General features: G+C 33.4%; 1 protein-coding gene across 2 annotated transcripts; it reads right to left on the bottom strand.

Annotated features, from left to right (window-relative positions):
• Positions 1 to 3020: 3020 nt before the first annotated feature.
• On the bottom strand, positions 3021 to 18428 carry LOC128217493 (LHFPL tetraspan subfamily member 3 protein-like). 2 transcript variants are annotated; one of them, XM_052924652.1, is made up of 4 exons: positions 17869 to 18428; positions 17134 to 17370; positions 16489 to 16518; positions 3021 to 4727 (listed from the first exon to the last, which is right to left on the bottom strand). In XM_052924652.1, exons 1-4 carry the CDS (start codon positions 18266 to 18268, stop codon positions 4231 to 4233), a joined length of 1164 nt encoding a protein of 387 aa, XP_052780612.1. In that variant the 5' UTR covers positions 18269 to 18428; the 3' UTR covers positions 3021 to 4230. The 2 variants fall into 2 exon arrangements, with proteins under 2 accessions (XP_052780612.1, XP_052780613.1); XM_052924653.1 differs by lacking the exon at positions 16489 to 16518 and having other exon boundaries at positions 17869 to 18427.
• Between the last annotated feature and the right edge of the window lie 349 nt (positions 18429 to 18777).

Raw genomic sequence — 18777 nt, 5'->3', positions numbered from 1 at the left:
CTTTTCCAATATGTTCATATTCTTATTGCATATAATCTGACCGTATGCAAGAACATGTATGTACTTAACCCAATTAACTCACTCGCTACGTATGCATTTCTTGTGCTTCATTAAAAGAACATACAGTTAGCTTGAATTGTTAGGAGAACTATTTTTATTGGATGTTTTCATTGTAATCAGTTCTGGTACTACTTTGATTATTCAAATTCGCTAACCGCAATCCAATCAAAATACAGCGTAAGAATACATTACGTCAGTGAACCCCCAGATGCGGCTTGAGAATGCAGGTATCGCGTTTATGGCTATGAACTAGGCCACAAGTGCCCTAGTCCAAAAATACAAACACTCCTTTGACCTTTCAATGAGCATGAACTTGCTCCAGCCTGGACGACCAAAATTAAAGCAAAATCTGACGTATTATCAGAGTTCATTACCTTAACATTTGATCTACGAACATGCATCTTACACACGTCACACTGAATTGTCTTGGTAGACATTTCCGCCAAACTAATATCAAGCTTAGATATTTAGCATGTAGCATTGTCTAACAGTCCTCTACCAAAAGTGTTAAAGGAAAGACAAATTAGAATCTTCTTGTCTTAAACCGATAGGCATAGAGATAAGATTTTTGGTGTGTATCATTGCCTAGTGGTAACAAACGTTTAAAACTTAGATGGGCGATTCAGGACCATCATGGCCCTATTGTTATTGTATCTCAATCAAATATACACAGCAGGTTGATATCCATGACATCTTGGTTCCTGTTGAAAATCAGCCAGATCCGCTCATGTATGAGTTGATTAAGGCCCTTGAAATAGTGTAGCCTGATCAAAGTACCCTCTAAGGGAGACAACTTTTAAAAATGGTTGTGTAATATTGTAGTGTTTACCTCCCTTTGCCCTTTGAAACATTATTCACTTTGATGAATAGTCAGCCCAGACAAGGATCATTTCAACATTTGACCTCTAAGCGTGACCTTGACTTTTGAAGTTCAGACCAAGGACTTGTAAACGATACATCACCTCATCATGGTGAACCTACATGACAAGTTTTTGAAAATCCTAAAATGTATTGTTTATAGCTAGAGCCCAGACAAGGATCATTTCAACCTTTGAATTCTAAGCGTGACTTTGACCTATGATGTCCAGACCTGGGACTTGTGAGCAACATGCCACCACATCATGGTGAACCATTTTGGCAAGTGTTTTGAAAATCATATAATGCATGGTCAAGATACAGCCTGGATAAGATTCAGTCTGGAAGGACACACGCATGCATATACACGGAAAGTGACTATTATTTCCTGCTCACCGCACTTGGGCTCTACAAAATTTGAAATACTAGCCATTGATTACCTATGCCTTTTATAATATAAGTATTTCAAAATATTTACAAACTTTTCTACATTGGAGAAAGTTTTGGAGTTCATTCAGTCTCTGCATGCCTGTCAGTGTGTGTGCTCCGAAAATATTGTCCCCTGCCCAATACACATGATTTTTCAATAAATAAAACAAAATGGACAATAAATGAATTTGCTTTGAAGAGCTTGGATGCATCAATACTTTTGCAAAAACCGTGTTTAAATATATAAAAAAATTGAGAACTCCAAAATTTTATCCCATTTTTATCCAGTTATTTTTTAACAGATTGTTCTTACCCAATGATTATGATCAAAAAGTGCAAATATTTTCAAGTCTTCTATTATGCAATATTCATTAAAAGTATCAGGTCATGAGATCTAAAAGGCCCAACTCTAGTGGAGTATGCTTGTCTTTAAAACAGAAACTTACATTAATTTTGTACTAAATGTAGTCTATCTAAACTTTAAGAAAGCTTCTGATTGTGTTGATCATAAAGTCACAAAACTTGCAGTTGCTCTGTCAAGAACGTATATCTTTAACTCGTGTTCTTTGTGTCTTTTATAGGTACATCGTCCAATACTTAACCCTGATTTACAGTGTTCTCGTGATGAACAGTTAGTTACTCTGACCTTTGGTCGATGATTTAAAGTGACCTTGATCTAGGAGCAAAATGTTTTACATTATGCATGTGTTTATGGGTTTTATACTGGTCTAGTATAGATTTGTTCATGTTCCAAGCTCTGATATAGATTTGAATACCCTAGCTCCAATATAAATTTGTTTCTTTTTTTTTGTTCCTAGCTCTGTAATAAAGTAGATATAAACTTGTTTTTATCTTGGATATAGATTTTGTTTTGTTCCTTATTAGCTCCAATATAGATTTGTTTCTATATATTTTGTTCCTAGCTCTGATATAAGGTAGATGTTCTTGTCCCTATCTCGAATATAGATTTTGTTCCTTAAGCTCCAACATAGAATTTTCTTCTTCATAGCTCAGACTAAAATTTGTTCTTGTTCCTAGCTCCAAAATTGATTTGATCTTTATATATATATCCTTGTTTCATGCTCTGATATACATTTGTTTTTTTTCCTAGATCGGATGTAGATTTGTTCTTGTTTTCCAAGTTCTGATATAGATTTGTTATTGTTTTCCAAGTTCTGATTTAGATTTGTTCTTGTTGCTTGCTCCGAGACATCAATACACACTACGCTATGCTTCGTTGTGTACCGTTGGCAATTTGGCTAAGAAAATCTAGTAATCATGAATAATTAATGAGGCAGTTTCATTGGTTCTGCAAAAAAACAGATGCTTTACGGTTGAAAAAACCTTGATCTGCCCATTGCTGGAGTTGAACCAGGTCCGACTTCTCAGTACAATAATACTTGGCAGTAGTTAAGGCCACATGGCCAAGGAGGCTACTGACACTATTAAGTTAATGAATAATACTTGAGTGTAAAATGCAAATCATTGGAAAAAGAGTTGTCTCTCCTTCCTCATGCATATTCATTAAAACAAGATTTTGTCAGTCAATTGTCCCACAGTATGTATGGAGTGTAACGAAAGAAAGTACCGTGGTTGCTGACGACAGCTCCGATATAGATTTGTTCTTGTTCCTAGCTCTGTTGTACTTGTTCCAAGCACAGAGAAAAAAGTCACCATCTGTTCAAGCAAACTTTATTTACATGGAAAAATATAAAGCACAAGAGAATGTACATTTAAATACATGTATAACTATTTCAGTATATATACCTGCTCAACTAACAAAAAAAAACAACTGGAACAAGTCAGAATGAAAACAAACATCTGCACAACCATCACTCTAAAGATATTACTCAAAAAATTATTTTATAAAAATAAGTGTCTACAAAAAAGCACTACAGCTTAATACATCATTTTGTTAAAGTATACAATCATAAGGTATGTGTTGAAGAAACTTACGTCCCTATGAACCCTCATATTCTCAGACTTCATATTAAAGTTGTGAAAGTGAATATTATAAGCACTTGCCTATTGGCCCCATTTACTACTGTTTGCAAATAAACGGAATAAAATGTCTGTCAATCATAATTAAAGCACAGTCATAAAACCTTTTTGCCATGGGAGGAAAGTCAATTTGTTCTGCCTTTAAAGAAACCTTGAACAGTAAGTTTTCAGATCTTCAAAAGGTAATTTTAGGCACTGATTTGATTGGCAAGTTGATGTGAAACCAATGTAAACCCTCCATGTATGGATGTTTTGCGGGTATATCAGTTTTTGATACGTAAAAGAATACGTTCAATAGCTAATGTTGGCAGTTGAATGACGGGCTTTAAAAGTGTGGTGGTTGCGGTGGAGCAAAAGGTTAGACAGGTATGATCAATCAATGCTCCAAAACTTTCAAACGCTTAACTTCATTTGCAAACAGTAGTATTACAAAGTGTTCATGTATGGTACAGCAATTATAACGAATGATAGCAAAAATCCATGAGCATACATTTGTACGAGTAGTTTGTTAAAATATATATGAGAACATTTTTTGTCCGAGTCAAAGCAGGCCAGCAGAATTGTGAATATGTCCATGTACCACAGTAGAGGCTAGATTATTATTTCTTTTATTGAAAATACAAAACAGCAACCCCCTAAGATATAAATTATTTTGTTCATGCAACTGCTACAGTAAAATCTGCTTCTAACAATTTCTTGGGAAATTTAATGTTTTACTTGGAGTTCATTATATCCCAACATCTAAAAGTTTTGTTAACTTGTTTGATATAAATGATGTGAAGCATAAAGTGATAAAAAATGTTCAGGTTTAAGCATATAATGGGTTAAAAGCTCCAGTCACTGTTTTAGTTTTACTTTCCATTTGCATTGCAGAACCTGCATAGTTCAAAGTTGAATGTTGCCCTCATCATCTAGATGTTTTGCATCATGAGCGTCAAAGTCACCAATGTTTTCGAAGGAAATATCGCTATCAGAGTCCGAATGAACGGTTGCAAACCGATCCTGAACCTCAAACTCATTTTGCCTTGGTGTAGATTCGTCTTCTGATCTTGGCGACGTTTGACCTTCAGAACTTAGTGACCTTTGACCTTCATTTGATTTTTGTGACATTGAGTGTGAAATCCTTTCCTCCCTCGGGCTCGATTTCTTTGAACTGGATGGAGACTCTGCGAAATTGACAACAGGGATTACAAGAGGTTCAAATGAAGCTCCATTTTGGTTGTCTAATGGTGTGAAAGAGTGGCTGGCTGCTGTGTTTGTTGTTTCCTGTTTTGTGTAGGAATGGCGTTGTCGAACTGCAAACATTGTTGGTTGCTTAGGAAGAGTTGAAAGGTTGGATCGAGTCAGGGTACCACTAAAGCCATTGTTGATATGAGACTCATCTGAAAAGATACAATCGTGTAAATTTATAAAAGATTACCTAGCAAGCAGGCTATAATTTATCTTTCTAATGATTTTACACAGACAATAGAATGTATTACAGTATAAACAATGTGAATACATGAACATGTATTACATACATTACATATATTAATGAAGATTGCATATGGGACCAATCTTAGTCCACAGCATGTGCAGATTAATTATGACAGTGAGTTTCATGATAATATCTTTCTCAATCATGATATTCATTCATATCATAATTATTATACTTTGAGAATATGAAGCAACAAGATGCTTTTGAAAATAGTAGATTAGATAAAAGTTATTTTGAGGAGGAAATTGACTGTTAATTCTTTCAAAATGATTTTCAATTCTTTGTAATTTTGATTACAAGTGTCTAATGGTAATAAATGATAATGAATCTTTTTATTATAAACCTTTCAGTACTAGTTTTGACTAATTCAACACTAATCAATTCAGGGTTATTTCAATAAGTTATTAAAAACATTCTGTGTTTCACTTTTAAGGCTCCACTCTTGCAGATTGACCCGTTTTTATTTTTTATGTTGAATGAGATAATTTCTTATTTCTGATAACCTGTGATATTAGACTGCTGACAAAAGATTAAATCACATTTTTAAATAGCTACGTTCAAAAATTTATGTTTTATGGCTAAAAGCTTTACTAATGCTCTAAGGAAAATTTATGGCAGTTTTTGAAACAATTGAGACCTGTTCTGTTAGATTTGTGCAATTAAAGTGGATGCCGACCCATTATGTTTTGTTTTTTTCATCTTGTAAAGGGGCAAAACACAAGGTTAATTTTAGACAGAGTGATGGGACTTGGTTCAAATCTCCACATTGACATGGTAGACATCTGCACCAAGTTTCATGTTGATTCTGTCAGGTGTTGTCAACACTGAGGTTTTAAATGATGCAAACGGCCAATACAACGTAGCTCCCAGCTATGAAGATGCCTGGCCCAAATATCACGAAAAAACTTCAGTCAAATCTCAGTCTCAATCTTATTTTACCACATAATATAAGGTTATTAGTAGTTTTCAATCTTTTTAAAACTGCATTCAGCTATAGAATCTGTTGATTAAAAACTTCAAAAAATTAAAGTAAAAAATGTAATTGAGTACGGTACCTGCACTCATTGTTTTTTTAATAATTATTCAAACATACTTTTTGCTCGAGAATAAATTTTGTTTAAAATATTGACAAAGAGTTTTATCAACACATTCTATGAAAAAATACATTATAACAAGAGCTGTCACAGTATGTGACGAATGCCCCCCAATGTGACATTGACCTATGAACAAGGTCAGTTCATGAAAAGTTAAAGATCAAACAAATACATATGGCAAGTTATTTTAAATTGCCTCTGAACATAAAAAATACCACCCATACTTGACAACCTACATTCTTATGTCCTTATATTCAGCATTCCATTGTGAATAAACACTAAGTGTATCTTTCACCTTAGAGGTAGGGACATGGGTCTTGCATGTGGCACGCCGTCTTGGTATGTCGAACAAATGTGGCAAGTTATTTTAAAATCTGTCCATACAAGGAAAGGTTACAGCCCGGACATAACAACCAATACTCTGTATTCTTATATGCAGCACTCCATTGTGAATAAACACCTAAGTGTGACCTTGACCTTAGAGGTAGGGATATGGTTCTTGCACGCCACACGTCGTCTTGGTATGTCAAACACATGTGGCAAGTTATTTTAAAATATGTCAATACAAGAGAAAGTTACAGCCTGGACACGACAACCTATACTCTATGTCCTTATATGCAGCATTCCATTGTGAATAAACACTAAGTGTGACCTTGACCTAAGAAATAGGAACAAGGGTCTTGCACACAACACGTCATTTTGGTATGCCGAACACATGTGGCAAGTTATTTTAAAATCTGTCCATACAAGAGAAAATTACAGCCCGGACATGACAACCTATACTCTATGTCCTTATATGCAGCATTCCATTGTGAATAAACACTAAGTGTGACCTTGGCCTTAGAAGTAGGGACACGGTTCTTGCACGCAACATGTCATCTTGGTATGTCGAACACATGTGGCAAGTTATTTTAAAATCTGTCCATACAAGAGAAAATTACAGCCCGGACACGACAACCTATACTCTATGTCCTTATATGCAGCATTCCATTGTGAATAAACACTAAGTGTGACCTTGACCTTAGAGGCAGGGATACGGTTCTTGCATGCGACACGTCGTCTTGGTATGTCAAACACATGTGGCAAGTTATTTTAAAATCTGTTCATACAAGGGAAAGTTACAGCCCAGACGTGACAACCTATACTCTATGTCCTTATATGCAGCACTCCATTGTGAATAAACACCAAGTGTGACCTTGACCTTAGAGGTAGGGACACGGTTCTTGCACGCGACACGTCATGTTGGTATGTCGAACACATGTGGCAAGTTATTTTAAAATCTGTCCATACAAGGGAAAGTTACAGCCCGGACACGACAACCTATACTCTATGTCCTTATATGCAGCATTCCATTGTGAATAAACACTAAGTGTGATCTTGACCTAAGAGGTAGGGACACGGGTCTTGCCCGCGACATGTCATCTTGGTATGCCCAACACATGTGGCAAGTTATTTTAAAATCTGTCCATACAAGGGAAAGTTACAGCCCGGACACAAGTTACTGAGCCGGACGGACGGATGGAAGGTGCGATTTTAATATGCTCACCTTCGGGGGCATAAAAAAAGAGTAAAAACACACAAGATCTTGAATCATTATCAACTATTCTTTTATGCTGTATAAAGTGATGAGATTAAGGTTCAAATATTTTTACTGATATTCAGGCCAGGGGCAATGACTATGAACAGTCTCAAGTTTGAGTCTGGACTCAAACTTAGAAAACACTTTTTCTAAAATCCAAAGAATCATCCTTATTCATTTTCACTTAGAATTAAAAAATGAGCAAATTTCATAATCAAAACTCAACTAGATGGAATGTTACAATGAAATGAAGATTTGCAGTTTTGCCTCTGAAGGCTGAACTAAGACCTGAGACTGTAATCATGGCCACAGGACGATGACATTAGCTTGTCATTTTTCTTCGAAAAATGTTAATAACCTGCTGGTTTTTATAATACCTCTTCAGTCAATCCGTTACATATACATCATTTTCTCAAGTTAAGTATCACACTTATCATTATGATTTAACTTAATAGTTTCTGAAATACTATATTTTTCATTGCCTTTATTGAAAAAACATACTCTTATTGTTCCAAAAACGTATACTTTTCTTTAAATATGATTTTGAAAATTTTAGGAAATCGTCTTAATAAATAAGTTAAGAAATGACTTAAAGGGGCTGTACTCCGTATGATAAAATAGCAAAAAAAAAAGAAGAAAATTGGCGAAAACTGTCATAAACTTGGAATCGATGTGTACAATGCATTGAAACTTACTAACTGAAGTACCACATAGTTTACAATTTATTTAAGTTTAGCAGTTATTTTGTATTTTTCCATTAAAAAAGATTACTGGGTATGTCTACCAGGTAGAATTCATTTCTTATGCGTGATTGGCTAGTCGGTGTTATCATGTGATATTACCGAGGTAGGTGTAAAGCTTAATTATGTCACCCAATTAGAGTAAGCCTTCGTAGCTCAGTAGATACGATGCTGGACTGCAATTTTGAAGACACAGGTTCAAACCCGGTCTCCGACACAATTTTTTTTACATTTTGGTACTTTTTTTACAATTATAATATCAAAGCGTAACACATTCTATTAGATAATTGTCCTGAGATTTGTTACAGAAAAAAGCTTTTTTTGGTGCCAATCTGGTGTACAGTCCCTTTAAGATGTTTATGAATACCAAGTATTTCGAAAATTTACTTAAATGAACTTCCTTGATATCAAAGATCAAGCGAAATCGAAATGGAATGTTATCAACAAATTGTTATCACTAAACAGAAGGTGTGTTAACCTGAATACAATATACTATCAAGCATTTAATATGAATGACATATATTGGACATTTAAACACTACTCCTACCATAAATGTTTACTTTGTATGAAAGCAAATATTTCATGTGAACAGGAAAACAATTTATAAAGATTTTATTTAATATTGAAGTAGATATAAGATGAGATAAATGCTACCAAATAAAATTCAAGATATAGGGTACATTGAGCTTCAACCTATCTCATTATATCCTACACCTAGTAACAAAAAAGAGTTTCGGAAAACAATTAGAAATTTTACTACATCAATAGCGCCAGGGAAAGACTTAGGCCAACACATGTCTGTATTTTCCCCTCAGTCAAACAAGGAGAATAATTCTCCCCTCAGTCAAACAAGGAGGATAATTCTCCCCACAGTCAAACAAGGAGGATAATTCTCCCCACAGTCAAACAAGGAGGATAATTCTCCCCACAGTCAAACAAGGAGGATAAATCTCCCCACAGTCAAACAAGGAGGATAAATCTCCCCTCAGTCAAACACGGAGGATAATTCTCCCCTCAGTCCAACAATGAGGATAATTCTCTCCTCAGTCAAACACAGAGGATAATTCTCCCCTCAGTCAAACATGGATGATAATTCTCCCGTCAGTAAAACAAGGAGGATAATTCAACACATTTAACAGGGGTGGTATTCATAAAACATTTAAAGTCATTTCCTAACCAGAAGTCATTTTCTCAAGTTAAGTTATTTACTGCAGTCATAGAATATAATAACTTAGGAATATCTTTCATACTTTATTTTCATTATATGTATGACTGTAATATATACATACTTGTGTTAAAAACACTCGGAACAATGTGCACCTTTTTCAAATTTCACTATGAACATTTTAGGAATTCAACTGAAGTGAGTGACTTAAGATGTGCATAGTGTCTTTGATAATATTTAATTAAATTATTTAACATTTTCGAGTTATGGCCAAGGAAGAAGGTTTGTCACAACAACGACACTGACGACACCACAAACTATGACAATACTACTGAAAAACTAATGTGGTTAGAATCACGCAACATCTGTAATCGTCAATGTTAGAATATGTGTATGCTTTTATTTGTATTTTCATACAAGTGAACTGGATCTGAAATGAGTTAATTTCGCAAACTTTCACAAAAATACTTAGATAGTGAAACTCTTTGCCATAATTTCGATTATAAAATCAGATTATTTAAATATTAAAAAGAGAAAACATTTCAATTCAGAAAAAAATACAAATAAAAAATATCTTTAGATCAAACTTTTCTACCTTAATTTAATAATCCAGCTGGCAGAGGAAATGACCAATGCATTGAATTTGTAAGTATATTGTTAAGTATTTAACATTGATATTATAGGGCAATTTCTTGATCAAGGGGCTTGTATTTGACTCAAGTGGATTTCTATTATTTGGATTCACCAGGAGTTAACCGAGGGAAATCCAAATCTGCAAAAATCTATGATATTGAATATGACACCCAGGTCAAAACGCTGTTATAGTAATCGTTTAATTATATACATTTCTGGTTGAAATCCCTAAAAAGACACTTGATATAACAATAAATGTAATTTTTATGATACACTATTTTGTTGTATGACATCATTTTCAAAACATGCAATAATACTTGTTATTTGTTATGGCGTGACATCAGCAGAGTGGTATATCGGCCGTATTGCATTGGAGTTGAATAGGACAACCCATTTCTGGGATATGTTTTGCGTTTGGATATATGATGGGTATATAATAAATATACATTTTTTTTTCTATGCCATTTTTTGCACAGGTTTGTATATCACTTCTGAAACTCAGAAAAGCTACTTCTGATATATATTTTGTTTGCCAAATATATTGACATGTTCAAGTAAATGTATAGTATTTATAAACATATAGTGACAACATGCTACATATGAATTATGTAATTGGTTATGATATGTATAGTACAATATATGTAGAACTTTTTGCAGGTACCTTTTTGCCACAGTTGCAGCAAAAATTGCTACAAACACTTTCCAGTTCAAATCACGATTTCATTTTTTTTAAATCTGGAGCTGAACTACCCAGGCAAAATGATGCTGTGTATCCACAAAAAAGACTACACAAATTGTACTTATATAACATGCAATACACAAAGTTAATCAGAATGTTAGTAACAACATGTTTTATACAGAATCTCAAAAACAGACTTATATTAGAACAAACAGGAGTGCTACAGAGTAAACGGCAATGCTTGTCTGTTTGGTTTTCCCTTTTAAAAAGGGCAATAACTCAATAATTATTTAAGTGAGAGTTATCGGTATAGGCATTGTTTTACATGCGTGTATCTGGCAACATATGTACCCAGTTTCAGCTGAATATAAATTCAAGTGAGAGTTATGCACATTGCTTTACATGTGGATATTCTGGCAACACATGTACAAAGTTTCAGCTATATATCTTTTAGTTATGACCAATAATTATGTGTTTTTTTACTTTTAATGGTATTCTTAGTAGAATAACCACATACTCTCTATCGTAAAATATGGTATGAAACAATTAAACCGGAGTTTAAGATTTGCAACACATGCCTTATTAAATTAAAGGGAGAATGCCAACGTGTGTTTTAGCTGCCACAGCTATGACAATACCTCAACTTTTTATATTTCCTTTTTTCAAAACCTAAATATTCACAATATTGTCCTGACCTTACACTGAAAGTAGGAGACACAGTGTTTAAACTGTTGTCAATTAATTCACAATCATTGATTATTGAAACAGTTTGACACATTAATTGCCTACACTGCAGCTTTAACTGGATAATAACACATTTAGTATTCATGCAATGCAATGCAGAAAAGCTATTGTATATTGTACATAACAATGATTGAGTTATATAATAATGACAACTTAATAATATCCATAAACCATCACAATTTCATCTAGCCTAACAAAGAGTTAATAATACAAGAATACTCATTTCAATTAAATATACATTTTAGCCTTAAATTAAGGTTTAATTATTAGTAAGTGAGACTTTTAATTCTCATACTAAGGAGCCATCTTATAAATTCTTTCGTACAAATGATTTTTTGAATAAATTATACTTATTTGTCACTCATTGGAGACATCTTGAATAGGAAAGTGGGAAGAATTGAATGCTGATTTGATTTTCCATTATTTAAAATAGAAATTTGACGACAGAGCTACAGATAAGGTACAGAACCTCATATGCAATAATTTCTCTTGACATTAGTATTTCAGTAGACTTGAATGATTGTCGTTACACTTAATTGAATAAAAGATGAACAAAACACATTAAGTTAAAATTAACCTTAGCTCTGAGACTATAATGTCTTGTTCAATTTTTTAACTTAAGTTCATGATCTTACGACATTTTGCCGTACGTTCATTTATAAGATAGCCCCCTAGTCTTATTTTGTGACATAGAGAACAAACTACCGAAAAACTGAAATGAGTTTCTCTAAATTAGAAGCATAGTTTTCAAGTCTGTGGTCCCCAATAAAATAAACATAACACGAAATATATTATTTTGTAAATTTTAAGGGTCCCACGAATGCAAAGTGTTGGATGATGGGGTCCACAGTCAGAAAATTGTGTCTAGGACTAAGTTTTCTGCGTCAAGGGGATCACAGAAATGACAGCTTTCATATATCTAACATATATTAAAAGTAGCTTTTTGCCATACTATCATTAACATTATATTACAAGCGGGTAAAATGCCACAACTCAGATGCAGAGAAATGGACCATAACATAAAACTTTGTTTCTTCCATATATATATAGAGACCAAAAATGGACTAAAAACTATGCTTCCACAAGATAAACCCTGCCAAACTCTAAAACCTACTAGAAGTCAGTATAAAACATTCACTAACACATTGTTAAGGGGTTACACCGTGTCAGAATATTATTGGTCTCTTACCCAAAACACACTCTCTACTTGTCTGAAAACAAAAATGTTAAAGAATGAACAACTATACCCAAGATGAAAAGACAATGTTTAAACACTCACTTAACTTCATACACATAATTAGTTACATAAGGAGGATAATTGCTCATTTCAGATAAAGATAGCAATAATATTTAACCTAGTGAGCACCAGAAGTATTCAATATTTCATGAGTGGATTGTCCCAGGTGAAATATTTACTTTTGGTGTTCATTAAGTGAAATATATTGCATTCTTACACTGAAAGAAACATATTCTTTTTATTTCATGCTTAATATACCTTACAATCAATGATTAATGTGTATTTATTAAAAAATTGTGCCAAAGTGAAATTATATTTTTGGTTCAAAGGTGAGTTTAACTACCGACCTAATTTAACCATGGTTTATGGGTCTGGGCCCAATTTCTCAAAACTTCTTAAGTCCCTTATAACAGGATTAAGCTAAACCCACTATTTTTGTCTTTCAATATTTTGCCTTTTATATACTCCTTTAAAAGTTGTAATACTTGAGATAGGAATTATAGTACTTTTATCACAATAAACCATTTCTAATTTATAAAAGATCCCTCTAAGTATGCAGTTAGGCTAATTGAAATAAGCAATTTAAGCCTGTTATGCTTAAGAAGTTTCAAGAAATTGGGGCCTGTAGTTTTACCAAACTCAGATTATCTAAACTGTGTTAATCAGGATATAATCCATAACACTTATTCATAAACCTCCAAAAAGCATGAAATAAAAATGTCTCAATGATGATAGATTTAAACACAAAATTTCCCCTAAAAGTTCTAACCAAAGTCGAGGTTAGTTTATACTATTTTTTTTGGCTCTTTCACTGCCAAGTTAAAGAATCAAGGTTGAGTCTATTTCCTGGGCGGAAACCACTACTGATAGCCATCTTGGTAAGCCAAGAGAAAGTTCCTTGGTAGAATTTAAACCCACAACCTCTGGGATGAGAGGCAGACACATTTACCACTCGGTCACTCATGCTCGAGAATATATTTTGTCATTATTCAGAGCCTTTTTACCCTTCTTTGCCAAAGCTTTTAGCCGGCTACTTTACTAAATTAAAAGCCAGAGCCTTTTTCTTCCCCAAAATAGCATCTCAAATTTCTCATTTTTAAATAAAAATAAATAAATGTATTTTTATTTTCAAATTTGCATAATGATAATCTCAAGATACATTGAATGATGTTTCTAAGAGATATATTTACTGCGTTGTTAATATCTTACTCTCTACATAAAACAAAAAAGTTCAAATTGTTCAAAAAAGTTTCTGAGAAATTTCCCCCAAAACTGAAAAAAACGCCCTTATATCCCAACAAAAAAGGGCTAGGCCTTGGGTGTCTTTCTCAATACTGGTAAAAAGGCCCTGTTATTATTGGCAATGTCAATGGTTAACATTCCTCTGACATGAATGATGCTTCTCTTCATCTAATCACACAATGTTCTGTATTTTGACAACACATGATATGTATGATTTCGTGAAAATTTACCAGTATTCTCACTCAATAACTAAAAACTTATGCAGAAATAAGCTAAAATATTGTATAAATATAGTCATTGTTTTTACATTATTAAATAATGTTTTCAACAATTATATTTACAGTACATATATATACTATTTCATTTTTGTATTAAGAAGAACAGACACTGTAATAATTATTATTTTTAATTCTTTTTATGAATCATTGAGTTGTTTTTCAATTGAAAATTTAAAATTCAATAACTTATAAACTCATTTAATACAAGTTTACAAATGAGTCAATATAGAATATAGAATACATGCTATATGAAAAAGAAATTGGTTTCATATATACATCATTTAAGAAGAAAGAAACCATGCAAACTTTTTTGTTGACAGATAAGTACTAGTTCATGCAAAATAAACAACTTTAATAATTGCAATGCTAAAAAATATTGATGTATTTAGGGTTTCTTTTCTTTAAATACTTTTTACTTTTGATAGATGATTTGTTGTGATCATAAATTTTACAGCTTATGACCCCATACCAGTTCTCTGTAGAAAGAACTTGTTAATTTTTTTAAGCTAAAGCTAACTCTATGAGAAACATAAAAATTGAAAACAAATATATTTTTAGTACCCTTATAAGATGTATATCATTAGAATAAACTACATCTATAAGGAAGGCTCCTATTTGTTTATGCTCAACAAGTAAAAAAACTTCTCAAGTCTAATTTGATGTAATAGTAAGATGATCTGAAGTAATATTTTAAAGATTATGATTTGTTGGAGTCAGATTTTGGCATTTGAGCCTTCCTTAATGATTTAAATACTGCTTCAGGTCATCTCTGTCTTAAAATACAATCGCATTGGCTGACACATTGCCAATCTGACAGAGGGATTGTTTATCGGATGAGTGGCAGTACTGAGTAGGCGGACCTCTAAACACCAGTGAAAGGTGAAATTCTTAATCTGAAGCCTTAGGTACTGAATGATTGCCTCTCTGCAATTTCATTGGCTGTAAATGCAAATTGTATTCTCAACAGCCTTTCTGGAGTGGATGTGGATAGTAATGGTTTAGATAGTCTAAGAATAGTCGTTACAAAAAATGACAATAAGCGAAAATGATTGAGTAAAAGTTTTGTTCTCAAAACTCAACAAAAATTTGAACCATTGCAACATACATAACAAAAAATATTGAATCAAATTATTGTGTCCCGACAAGAGCATATGAACAATTATTAATTAATAAACAAACAAAAATCTCAATCTCGCTATTAAGAAATGTTAGTATGAGATGAACAATTTAATACATTAGTTGTCAAAAAGTATCTGTCTAAGAAGATTTTGTAGATAAAATCTTTGTTTTAAAGTCTCTTTACAAAAAAGGCCATTTTACAAATATTTGTACAGTTACAAATGTTTTCCTCCAATGAAGAGATAAGCCTTATTTCAGTTATAATTCTTGCTTCATTTAAAAGAGAGAGCGTGGCAGTGACCAGGAAGTTAAGCATGTCATACTCTGGATCAGGGGGTCTGTGATTCGAGCTTCGGCAACAATGAGTACTCAGGTTATCACCCAGGGATGTTAAATGCAGGTTTTTAAATCTGTACATTTGTTCGTGGCTTTAAAAGCTCTTCAGAGCATTTATTACTTGTTTATCACTGTGAGGTAAAATAAATCTTTAAAAAAAAAAATCACAATGGTAGTGCATGTTGAGGGGGAGTTAAATTTATTAGTTCAAAAGAGCAAGGGTATAATTCACTTAGATAATACTTAGCTCGTTTTCAAGGGAGAAAAGATAAATGTAACTGTAATTGTCTTAAAAACTTCTTTGACAGGTTTATAGAGTTAAATTTATAGAAATAATTACTGCAGAAAAAAAAAACAGAAAAAAATACCAAAACACAACATTATATTAGGAGATAGTTATGATAGAATGATAATAAACTTCAGCGACATAGATAACATGCACAGTTCAGTCGATAGATGAAATATGAGATAGGCATTACAAAAATAGTATGTTTGTTTCCAGTTCATGCGCCCCAAAATTAAGGTAGGAACGTTTAAGTTTTTTGGAGCATTTTTTTTCTTGAGATTTTTCTGTTACCAAAAACCATACATTAAATGCTTAAGAACATGTGCACAATCGGTATTTAAGCAATCACTGGTTTTAATAAGAGCCCAAAACACATCATTTTTAACTTTTAAATGAAAATCAAACAATTAATGAAAATATTTCTCAAGGCAATAAAAAAGGTTGAGGGACGGGGCAAAAAACAGAGTAGCTCTGCAAACAGGAAACAAACATTTTTAGTACACGATAAGGATTTCAAGATGGAACAACTTTTACCTCGCCAATCTCGAATATAGCTCAAACGATCTAAAATACAAGAATGATGATGCATGGTAGGAAAATAAATGAAGTGATATCATAAATATGGAGCCTATCGTTCAGAACCTTGTTGAAGTTAACAATGTGATTAGTGTTAACATTTAAATGTGAAATATTTGATAATATAGTCATTAATATAAGTAAGTCAAGTATAGCTGAAACAGTTCTCTCAAAGCTTGTTAGAAATACTGCAGATCAAAAGAGTGTCCATTCAATTTCCAGAGCAGTAAAGATTTTAAAGCATTAACTGTGATGATGTTAACAACATTGTTTTCTTTAACAAAGTTCTGAGCAATCATCCATTTGTTGTTATATAACTTGAATTTACCTGTTTAATATAAGTGATTTATATTAAAAAAAAATGTGTTTATAAGAAAAGCTAAAAAACACTAGGAAAGCTATGATCCAGGCACTCCCTCACATGTGTGTGTGTGTATAAACATTCTGGCTATTGTGAATTCAATGAGCTGGTTAGAATACATGTATCTCACTAGTGGGAAGCCTCTAGAAAAAGCCTGCTTCTATACCTAACAAATCACATCTACAGCTGAAAACTCACAATACTGACTTATAATTTGCCAAATTTCTTTGTACAATACTCACCCTCCTTCAGTTTTTGAAACTCGTTGGACAAGCTTCTCGCCTGACGTGCTGCAATCACAAAGGCTAGTATGGCCAGGATCAAGGCATCAAATATCAACACGATCGCAAGAATGTATGCCCATCGAATCTGGCACTTGTCCATCATGTAGGGCTTAGCACTCTGGCCGCAGATACGTCGTACATTTTCATCGTCAAAAGAGTTTGGGTAGATTATGCAGCCAACTGCCATGAACACAGCTGAATAATAAGCAATACATATCTCTTTATTACAAGATAGGAACTACATGTATATTGGTAAGAGTTAACTTATTAGATGTATATACATGTTTGACTGTATGATGAATATAACAAACATATGTATCTCATTGAATGGCATTTAAGGTGAGAAAAGAATGTATTCTTTGATTGACAACACTTCAATTCTTAGTCTTGTAGTGTGCGTTGGGAACATAAAAGAAGCTTCTCAGTCAGTTCAGTCGCTACAGCTCGCAATGCATTTTTCCAACAGTTGTTGGTTCAAGCCCTACACCTAAGGCCTAGGTATACATCTACCTGAGACTGTTTTACTTTATTCTACATTCAGTATCCAATGGATAAACATGACATAAGTTCAATGGAAAAAAGATAAGAAGATATGAAATTTGCAATGAATAAGAATTACATATATAATCTTAATTTTAACATAAGCCATGAAGAGTTCATCCTTATTATATGTGTTAGTACTTTATACGATACCTGCAATCATTTGCAATGTTCCACAAATTCGCAAGACGATTCTGGCTTTAAGAAACAGGAACAGGCCCATCAGAATGATTGTGATAATGAACAACAGTGCAGCTCCTCCAACCAGGAAACTTGCAGCCCGGAAATAGTTGTTTTGGATCGTGTTAAAATCGAGAAAGTCCCCTCTACACGTGTAGTCCGATCCTTGCGCTCTCTCGCACCACTCATACAGCCCAAAATAACCTACCCCCGGACTCTCCACTGTATCACCGAACCAGAAGGGTTGCAGGAAAGCAACGACATTGAGAATCGTGTAACAAGCGGAAAAAATAAACCAAGCGACTGTGATTGCGCGTGAATTTCGCACGTAATTTGTGTGATGGATTTTTGTCAGTTCAGTATTCCACTCCATTTTGACTGTAATTACAATAACAGTTAGAAACGAAAACGAAAATAAAGAAAAACGAAGTCCAGACGGGTGAGGCTGACACCTTTGTACACCTCAACTGTTGTAAACAGAAAATTTCACAGGTAAGTCTATTTTTAGACTTGTCAAACTGGTTTTGCGTCTTGCAAGAATGCACTCCCCTAGATTCGAAACCATGGAAATTCATAGAGTTATTTGGAAAAAAAATAATTATTTATTTACTTTCATATAATAAGATAATTTAAAAAAAATGCTCCATATGTAAAATGAAATACTCATATCGTTTTCTTCTAAATTAGTTCTTCGAATGTACGGCTACCTTCCCGTCATGCCACAACAAAAAGTGTGCTACTCGGTTCCATCGGTACAGATGTGAAAATGACAAACACTAGTAATGATCATAGTATGATTACAAATAAAATCAGCTTATTGACTTAAAGTCAAATTTGTTCCTATTCTCCTTATTTATACTTGTTATTCAGCTTAACTATGCA

Source organism: Mya arenaria, chromosome 14, assembly GCF_026914265.1.
Source record: "Mya arenaria isolate MELC-2E11 chromosome 14, ASM2691426v1".
Taxonomy (NCBI): domain Eukaryota; kingdom Metazoa; phylum Mollusca; class Bivalvia; order Myida; family Myidae; genus Mya; species Mya arenaria.
Note: the sequence above shows the minus strand (reverse complement) of the source record. Positions and strands in the feature narration are given on the sequence as shown.

Coding starts and splice junctions, on each gene's coding strand:
- LOC128217493 (XM_052924652.1), bottom strand. CDS start 18,268: ATGGAGTGGAATACTGAACTGACAAAAATCCATCACACAAATTACGTG. Junction 16,519..17,133: donor GTTTCAAAAACTGAAGGAGG/GTGAGTATTGTA, acceptor CTTGTATTTTAG/ATCGTTTGAGCTATATTCGA. Junction 4,728..16,488: donor CTATATTCGAGATTGGCGAG/GTAAAAGTTGTT, acceptor GTATCTTTTCAG/ATGAGTCTCATATCAACAAT.